The sequence below is a fragment of the Electrophorus electricus genome, chromosome 2 (genome assembly GCF_041902795.1).
Source record: "Electrophorus electricus isolate QZ-2024a chromosome 2, ASM4190279v1, whole genome shotgun sequence".
In the NCBI taxonomy this organism is placed as follows: domain Eukaryota; kingdom Metazoa; phylum Chordata; class Actinopteri; order Gymnotiformes; family Gymnotidae; genus Electrophorus; species Electrophorus electricus.
This window is the reverse complement of record NC_137498.1, coordinates 32,298,341-32,307,878: the sequence shown is the minus strand read 5'-3', so window position 1 is coordinate 32,307,878 and position 9,538 is coordinate 32,298,341. Positions and strand designations below refer to the sequence as shown.

General features: G+C 46.2%; 1 protein-coding gene across 1 annotated transcript; it reads left to right on the top strand.

The window, feature by feature from the left end:
• The first annotated feature begins 224 nt into the window (after positions 1 to 224).
• On the top strand, positions 225 to 8,479 carry lfng (LFNG O-fucosylpeptide 3-beta-N-acetylglucosaminyltransferase). Its single transcript, XM_027000312.3, has 8 exons — positions 225 to 798; positions 5,287 to 5,335; positions 5,611 to 5,713; positions 5,802 to 5,955; positions 6,062 to 6,147; positions 6,432 to 6,597; positions 6,714 to 6,799; positions 6,909 to 8,479. Exons 1-8 carry the CDS (start codon positions 376 to 378, stop codon positions 6,973 to 6,975), a joined length of 1,134 nt encoding a protein of 377 aa, XP_026856113.2. The 5' UTR covers positions 225 to 375; the 3' UTR covers positions 6,976 to 8,479.
• Positions 8,480 to 9,538: the final 1,059 nt, after the last annotated feature.

Genomic DNA, 9,538 nt, shown 5'->3' with positions numbered 1-9,538 from the left:
GTGATACCGTACTTGCATTCCATGTTTGTTACGAAAGGACTCATTTTGCGCCTCTGCATCAACTCCCCTCCTACCATGTGTGGCTGGGTCTCATGATCGAGTCCTCCCGTTAACGGGCGCACACGCAGAGGGGTGCGCGGCAGTTCCCGTAGTACTATATCCTTTTTGGGGACCGCCCACGTGGCGGGGCTTTTGTTGTGGGCAGTTTATAAAAGCTCATCATAGGGACGATGTGTTTTCCAGTAGCTAGCTATCTAAAGGGGAGTGTTTCAGTAGATGATATAAAGTCTGTCTGTTTCCTAGAGTGCCCGAGGAACGTTTTAGGTTGAGGCACTGCATATCACAGATGCGTATCTGTTTTAGAGTTGTATTAACATGTTGAAAAGTTACAGCAGAAAAACTCTGCTTTCCATAGCGGGAGCGACCGTCACCTGTCTCGTGGTGCTTTTGATGGTTGTCCAGCACCAAAGGATTGCGGTGGACGGCTTGCACGACAGAGAAGTCGGGATGCGCTCGCTTCAGAGTCTGAGTGAATCACCAATTAATGATGGAGCGCCAACTGAGCAGGTTGTACAGGACGACCGAAAGAGAGGATTTTCTGCGTATTTCTCCAAATTGTCCCGGAGCAGAAGGGAAGCAGAAAAACCCACTGTGTCGGCCAAGGCAGCAACGAACACACCACCCGATGAAGACATCAGCGCGGATGACATCTTCATCGCTGTTAAGACCACTAAGAAGTTCCATAAATCCAGGCTGGATCTTCTTCTAGACACTTGGATTTCAAGAAACTTGCAACAGGTAAGATTAACTCTCAAACGTCTTTAGATTTTTTTTTTGTTTATTTTTTTAAATCTGTCATGTTGACGCGATGTTTACTGTTGGCTAGCTTGCTTCTTAATGTAAGTATTGTATCTCAGTTAGCAAGACTCGAAAGCGCCTTTCTGTAAACTATTTTAATGCAATAAGGTCCGTTTATCCTAAATGGGCATGGTATGGCAGCTACTTCCCTTTATTTAAGCGGGCTGGTTTATATTTGACTCATCATTGACAAGTTCCACTTTGCGTGTAAGGTTGCCAGCCAGCTGCCTAGCTACAAATATTCTGTAAATCATTTCCAAGTTCGCACGCGTGCCTTTCTTCTCGCGGGCAAATAGGGACACAGCGTGTTCACTGTGCCTCATTTTTCCCTGCGTGGAGCAGCACCTGAGAGGGACAACAGCTTGGAAGTCCCTCTCTCCATTTTCTGCTCCCCTTCTGCTGCTTTCTGTAGTCCATCCCCCGCCCCTCCAACCCATTGTTTGGCGTTGTCTCCTCGAATGCCCCGGGCCAGGGGATGCATCGCGGCCACAGGGCTGTCCCTTTTCCAAGGCTAACAAAGCGCCTTTCTGATGGGCGATGAAAAGCTCCGTTAGCCCTTCGCCTCTCGCTCTCCATGGGAACCTGGGAGCTGTGACGGCTGCCGGGTAGAGCTCGCCGAACGGTGGGAAAAAGAGGGGCTACGTTAAAGCGGTGGGTTTGAGGGGTGGGGGGATACAACACAAAGGCACAACATCTATAGGCAAGTTGCGGGGCTCTGAGTAGCGCGCTGGTAGCCATGCTGCGTGAGAACGCGGGCCTGAGAAACGGACCTCTTTTACGCGGGCCAACAAAGGCACTGCCAGCACTGCTCGACAGGCTCGAACACAGAGCAGTCAAAGTGATTTTATCCACCACTTCCAGTAGTCATGAGTACTTTTGCAAAAGTCAGTTTAATTTGCCTCGGGCACTTTAAAAATAATTTAATTCCTTGTGTGCTTTTGAAGGAGATTCTCAACCATTTCTGAAAAACATTGCCATTTTCATTATTTCCATTTGACTGTTGGTGACAAGACCATAGCAGTGCTCTAGCACTTAGTCTCTCTCTCTCTGTCTCTCTCTCTTTCTTTCTCTCTGTCTCTCTCTCTTTCTTTCTCTCTGTCTATTATCCTCTCCTCTGAATGCAAATAACATGGTGTATAGGTTGCCAGGAACATCAAAGTGCAGACAGCTCAGACTCACTGGCCTATCAAGCCCTCTGTGGTGTGGGAAGGTTTTTTAGAACCTCTTTCATGCTGTCATCTCAGTATCTCTCCTCTCTCTTTCAGCAGCAGCTCCCAGGCTAATTAGATGGGGGGTGGGGGGGTGGAGAGCGGAGAGTGTTGAACCACAAACCTAGGTTCTCAGCGAGTCTTCTCCGTGTAGTTGGTGATGTGAGTTAAGTTAGCAATGGGGAGAGTTAACAGCAGGGCCTTAATAGGGGCAGCTGCATGAGAGCACTACGGTCATAAAAGGTTGACATTGCCCAGAATACAAGTGGGAGTTTCTGGAGGATGGGTGCCAGGTGGCCAGGCCTCAGAGAACAATAGATCTAGTTTTAATGCGACCCATGTGAATCCTTGCATTCCCAGCGTGTGCATATGGCCGTCCAGATCGAGGTTATTTCAATATTGAAGCTTGCAACACCTGAGCATGTTAAATCCCAGTAATTGTAATCTGAATTTTGGATTAGTGCAAGGTCTCATAATGCCTGCCACAATGGCTGGTGTGTTCAGGAGGGGGCTAGAGACTGTCTGAGGCCCAGCACAGGGTCTTGTGTGACATGTCAGGAGAGGCTACATGACCATCTGTGATCGCTCCCAGACCTGCCTTAGCCCATGCACTGTGTCTCCTCCACGGGTGGGGAATGGCTCTCTGCAGTGCTTGTTTACATATAAACAATGTAGGCAGGGAAGAGGGATGGGATGAGGGTGCACTGTTGTTGCTGTGCCTGTCCGTGATGCCTCATAGCTGGGAGCTGGCTGACTCCCACCTGCCAGACAGAGTCAAGGTCGTCCCAGTCCTCCGCCACCCTTAGCAAATCACCAAGAGCTTCAGAAGCCATTCTTCAGCTGTCATACTCTTTCAAAAGGAAACGCAAGGTCTGCCAGCTGTTGCCCTTCAGGTGCAAATGCAAGCCTCTACCATTTAAATCACCATGGTAAATCATCATAAGCCGCATGGTTTTCGACCAGTCAGCATCTCTGAATAGCATTTATTCTTTATGGTCTGGTCTGCTACTGGTGCAATTGTCTCAAGCTCTCGGCTTCCTGTGTTTCTGTGAATTTCCCCCTTGGAACAATGCAGCTTCCCCAGTGAGTGAACTCCACAACAATGTGCAAAGAGAACAGCCTGTACCGCACTATCCGGTGTCCAGTTACACAGTCAGGCCCTGAATACCATAGCACAACCACTCCTATTATTGAACACTAAATGCTGTCTAGACCATGCTGCCCTGCTTTTCGCGCTAGCTCAGGAGCATGCATAATTGCCCAGGTAGTTATATTACTGTATTTCTCCTCCTTGTGGTGTTTGGCTCTGTTAAAAGTGGGCGGGGTTAAGCATAGTCTGTGGTTTCACCCTGGCACAGACAGGAAAGTGGTCTGTGCGGGTGGTTAATGGAGGGAGGAGTGCCTATTTGTTTCCTTCCCGGGCAGCTGGAGACAGACAGCCAGGCTCTGGGCTCTCTCTGCCCAATGCCAGCTCCTATGGAGGGGAGGGTCTCTCTGGCCACCCTGGCTCCCTCAACCAGCCTCCATGCTCAGCTGCCAGACTTTCTCGCCTGGCGTGATGTGTAAAATAGTGTCTTTTCTGAGGCAGAAAAGAGCAACATGAATCACTGCTTCAGTGCCTGCCATGTGATCTCTTCAGATGATCAAATTGTCCGGTGAAGGGGAGAGGCAAAGAACAAAGGGCTCGCTATGTGAGACCGCTATTTAGTTAACCACCGCAGCTGTATGCAAATGCAGGCAAACATATTTCCATTTTGCCCAGTGAGGGCTTGACCTAGCTTGAAATCACTTCACATTGTTGAATGAGGGCAGGCTTGGGAATGCTGGGAAAGTGGGGAACAGGGCTGGTGATGGAAGTGAAGTGAATTGGGGGGGTGAATAAGCCCCCACACGCGCACGCGCACTGGCTGGGCTGTCATGTTGTCAGTCAGTTCTTCCTCTTTTCTGGCCTGACTGTGGTGGTGATCAGGCAGGCCTTTCAGAGGAGCTGTGTTCAAACAGAGGCATCCTTTAGTCCTTCACTGTGCAAACACAGGCTGTGCCCCCCTGCACCCAACATCTGCTCAAAGTTTGCTCTGCAAACACATCAGACACGCTTTGGCAGAACCCAAGGTTAAAAGAACAGAAAAAGAAAGTTAAGTATGTGTGTGTGGTTTGACACAAGGCCACTTTTGGCACGAGTTCAAGCTGCTTTTGACATGCTGGGTACAAGGTGCAAGTGGTTATCAACATACAAGTCAATTAGGTGTGCGTACCTGAGAGCAAGTGTGCATGTGCTTGTGTGGGAGGCCTGTTCCGACACGTGGCTCTGATAAAGCAGTAGCTGGCAGGTGCAGTCTCACCTGAGCTGCAGTGTAAACAGAGCGGTGGTGGTGTGTGGAGCCGGGACAGGGCCCGGGCTGCTCTCTCGTCAGCCTGCGGGAGGAGCGTGGCACCCTTTGAATCGTGCCTGCTGCCGCATCGCACCTGCTCTGTCTGAGCTGAAGAAGAAAATTAGGTGCCATAGCGCACATAATCCAGCCTCTCTCCTCCCACCAAGCTCCTGTTAACAAATCGTGGGAGGCTCTCATACCACACCTACCGCTACTGAGGCACCCTCTGCACATTGGCTCACCATGAGCTGGCCATTCTGCAGACTGCTTGCTGTAGGATTTTCTTTATATATATATATATATATATATATATATATATATATATATATATATATATATATATAAAATAAAAAATAAATAATACACACCTGAATGATTTGTTCATTGATTTCACATGTGCTTTTTCTCAGACCAGTTTTTCATTTACATATGTGAAGTGAACTGGGTAAGTCTGGAATGAAGGGTGGGCTTGGGGGTGCGGGGGGGCTAGTGGGAATAAAATGGGGGCAGTGGTGTATGTATGGGAGAAGGGTGGTGTAGTCTGCTCCCCTTATTGTTCTGTGTCTGGGATGCTTTGGGGTTCTGAAGCAGTTGCTATGGTGAGCTTGAAAACCAGCAACAAGGCCTCTTTTATTCGGTGGGTAGGGTTTGGCTTGTTTAACCGACTGAGTTTTCCATGGCGTAAAATCAGACAATGGCTCCCGCTTTGGCTGCAGGAGACAAATAGCACGCAATGACCAAGCCTGGAATGCACTAATCATCTTTGCTTTGTTGCCCCCATTCCCCAATGTACTGTAACTAATATGAGTGGAACGGTAAAAAGCTGAATGCCTTTGTTCTGTTTTCAGACCTACATATTCACAGACGGTGAAGATGAGGAGCTGAAGAAGAAAATTGGTGAGTGCACTGCTTTGATATGGATGTCATGAGCCCAGCCAGGGCCAGACATTCCTACTTTGAAGTGCACATCACTTGGATTCGCTTAAAACCAGGCATCTAATCCCCACAAGGTTCCTTGAGCTGAGCACCATGGCCCTGCCCTGTCAGGGACAGATGGTATTAAGGGTTTTTTCAAGATGCCTGGCTTGAAGTGATGAGTGTTAATGCAGCACTAGTGAAGTGGTGGGTGGAGGTTTGCATGCACTGAGCCTCTCTTGCCTTCCACCTTGCAGGAAGCCACGTTCTCAACACCAACTGCTCCGCTGCGCACAGCCGCCAGGCCCTGTCTTGCAAGATGGCCGTGGAGTACGACAAGTTTATTGAGTCGGGGAAAAAGTAAGTGTTGCAGTTCTCTCTGCACATTTGTCTGTGGACTCCTCGGTGGCTGAGTCTGTGACTTGAAAAATATCTCTCTGTGCTTCAGGTGGTTCTGTCATGTAGATGACGACAATTATGTTAATGTGAGGACACTCATCAAGCTGCTCTCTCAGTACCCTCACACTCAGGACATGTACATCGGGAAACCCAGCCTGGACCGGCCCATCGAGGCCACTGAGAGACTTGCCGACAATAAGATGGTGAGTGACTGAAGACATTTTAGGGTAAAGGCAAATTAATTTTGATGAGACAGCAGAGATGGTAAAGGTAACTCATAAAATGTATGGTGCCTCTTTCTGTGTTCAGCGGCCTGTCCATTTCTGGTTCGCCACTGGAGGAGCAGGTTTCTGTGTGAGCCATGGGCTGGCTCTGAAGATGAGCCCCTGGGCAAGGTAGGACAAAAATACCTTTAAAAAAAAAAAAAAAAAAATCTTGTTGCTTTAGCCATTTCTGTGCAAAATGGAACATTTTCTTTTAGTAGAATAGACATGAAAAGAACACTGCTACCCTGGTTCAAATTTAAATGAGGTGGTGTAGCTGAAAAAGTAGAAGCTTAATATCAAGAATAAAGATTAATATCTCAAGATTAATGTCAAGTTTCTTGCACAGATTTGAGAGTGAGGATGCTGCTTCTTATTAATAATATTGACCCAACACCCCTGACCTTCATCTCCAGTGGTGGCCATTTCATGAACACAGCAGAAAAGATACGCCTTCCTGATGACTGCACCATTGGTTACATTATCGAGTCCATCCTGGGTGTTCCGCTGACGAGGAGCAACCTGTTCCACTCACACCTGGAGAATCTGCAACAGGTGTCCAGATCACAAGTTCACAAACAGGTACGGCGCTGACACTGGCTTATCTTTTGCCTTAAGATAAATACTATTTCTTTAGGTGGCCTGCCAGTGTGTTCAGAAAGGTTTGTCATTTCCAATCCCATGTGCTTCTTCTCCAGATTACATTGAGTTATGGAATGTTTGAGAACAAAAGGAATATTATCAGCATGAAGGGGGCTTTCTCTGTTGAGGAGGACCCATCCAGGTAAGCGTCCTTCAAGCACTCTAGAAATGAGCCCTTTACCTCTATGTGAATTCTGATGTATTTATGTTAATGTACCTTGTGCTTTTCCTCCATTTTTTTTGTCCTGCAGATTTAAGTCTGTGCACTGTCTCCTGTACCCAGACACTCCATGGTGTCCTCCCCATGTTGCCTATTAGGGTGACCAGCTCCTCTACTGTATCCTCGTCCCATCTGTGCCTCGGTATCTGTAAGGCACTTGGGACCGTTGTGTTATTGGCTTGCGTGGCTGCTGCGTTGTTGTTGCAGTGGAGCGCGGCCTCTCGTGGTTTTTACTGGGCTGCTGTGCGGCCCGCCTTTGGACACTTCCTTCCTGTCTGGCATTTAAGCTTCCTGTCTGGGTGTGTGAGTTTCCTGTCTGGGCCCCAGGCTGTGAGCACCAGGACTCAGAACCGAGCTTCGCAGGCAGTCATCTGTGCTTTTCGTCCTTCATCTTGCTTGTATCAGATTTTCAATTCTCATAGAATGTTTAACGTCCAAGCCTTTTATTGCCAGCTTTACATGTTAAGTTTTTAATATTTTTCTTCCCCCTTTCCAAATGCAAATCAGGATTCTTCCCTCAGGTTTGATATGATATACACTCAAAAGAGGGATTTATTTATAATGGTGCTTTCCTCTTATTTTATGTTTTGTTTACCATTTCAAAGGGCTCCGGATGAAATAATGAGATGAAGGTTACCATTGATGATTTCATTTTCAGCTTCAGTGTTTTAGTGTTATGACTATTATGTAATATGATATTATAATTTGTTAAGAGAACGTCTGCTGGCAATAGGCAATTTTCCGCATGTGCCATCAGGTTATTTGAATCTGTGGTATATTATGGATGATGCACTTTTCTCCTTTACTGTTCTGAAAATGATTGTTGGTGGAATTCAAAGCTGTGTGATGCAACAGCCCCTAAGCCTTAAAGTTTTTATTTTATTTAATGCCATTACTTGCATTCAAACAATCTTGGCATAGAGTTTTATTACATTTTGCTGATCTTGTGATTTGCCACCTTTTGCTCTGAGGTTTCATAGAAAGTTGCACAGCCTGGTTTGAGTGAGCTGCTTGTTGCTCTTGGAGTGTCCCTCTTGTGAATGTTTACACGTTGTCAAAACAAAAGTGTTGATGGCTTCGTGGATTCTAATGTATACATTACTTTTTGACCAGTGGGCAGCTAAATGGAAAATGTAAGGGTGGTGATTTGATCTCCTCGTTGAACCATTCTCACTACTCTATCATTACTCTCAGACTGAGTCCAAGGCTCCAGGGTTTGGCACATGGGCTTCTCTCAGTCCTAACTTTGAAAGACTGCAAGAGATGCATTGTCACATCACAAGCGCTACAGCAGTATATCTTACAGAGGTTTTCTCTTGCTCTGTGAAAATTACCCACATTGGGTTGACCAATTTTAAAGCAGTATTTTTTTTACTGTGCAATAGTAAAATAAGTGCATTTGTACATTTGGTTATGCCCCCCCCCCCCTCCTTTTTGGTATTGCTTTGAAATGTGCTTAATTGCTGTAATTTATACTCCAGTATCTGGAATCTCCAATTGATCAAATGCCTGTCTCTCAGGGATCAAAGTCCTGATGGGGTTACCATGGATGCCACTGTGGTAACTGTGCATTTAGCTTTTGAATAAAATGCCTTACTCTGAGAGTGTTTCCATGTGTGTTTGTTTTGCTTCAGTCGCCATCCAACTCATCACACTTGAAAAGCGTTCACATGCAACAAGACAGGAAATGGATATTGTTTATGCGGTAATGTTACAGTACAGAGAACTGACATAGAGGAACACTTGTAGAACACCAAGGTCAAAGAACTGTTTCCTCTTCAGTCAAAAATGTAAGTTTTTGAAGCATGTAGTGGAAAAACCCAGTCTCTACATAGTTCATGGTAGAGGTGCTAGACTGGGTGGTTAATACGGTACACTTAAGGGCACATTTCCTCATGCACTGTTTAACTCTGCACCAGTATACAAAAGGCCTTTATCTCAGATCATTTCAGAAAGAAAAATCTATATAAACAGAGTCAAACCACTGTATGTGGGTATGGGCATGTATATGAGAATGGATAGATGGCAGACTGCTCATAGTTTTTGATATACAGATGTTTAAACAGCAACACAGAATTTGTTCCCTTAAAGATTACAAATTTTTATTCATTACCCAACAAAAATAATCATTTTTGATATGGCTGTAGAAAGAGGCCATTTAATTTCACGCTTTAACTTTCTTTGTAAAAAGTGTTTGTGATCCACTCCAGTCCTAGATTTTGATACAGCTTCATCTTCTGAGGACACACCCATGTCTGCTTAAATTGTGTAACAAGAGTTTATGTTCTTAACCCTGTTCAGCATCAATCTGAGAGGAGAGCGCAGACATCCTCCCAACACCCCATATGTTGGGGTTAATCTCCTCACCCACAACATGGAGACAAACTTTGGTTAGGAGTGGCTCCTGTCAGTGATTCATTTCACATAGTTAAATGTGCTCCAAAAGTGATGGGTTTGAGGCTGTTCAGGGGGATGAGGCTGTTCAGGGGTGGAGCTATTTGGGCTGGAGCTGCTTAGGGGTTGGACTGTATAGGGGTGGTGCTGTTCAAGGGGTGGGGATGTCTGGAAGATGGAGCTGTTCGGGGGTGGACCTATTTTTACACCTCTGGGTACATCTTGGTCAGATAAACTCATGTCAAATTTACCTATATTATCTACATT

Coding starts and splice junctions, on each gene's coding strand:
- lfng (XM_027000312.3), top strand. CDS start 376: ATGTTGAAAAGTTACAGCAGAAAAACTCTGCTTTCCATAGCGGGAGCG. Junction 5,714..5,801: donor TTTATTGAGTCGGGGAAAAA/GTAAGTGTTGCA, acceptor TCTGTGCTTCAG/GTGGTTCTGTCATGTAGATG. Junction 6,148..6,431: donor AAGATGAGCCCCTGGGCAAG/GTAGGACAAAAA, acceptor CTTCATCTCCAG/TGGTGGCCATTTCATGAACA.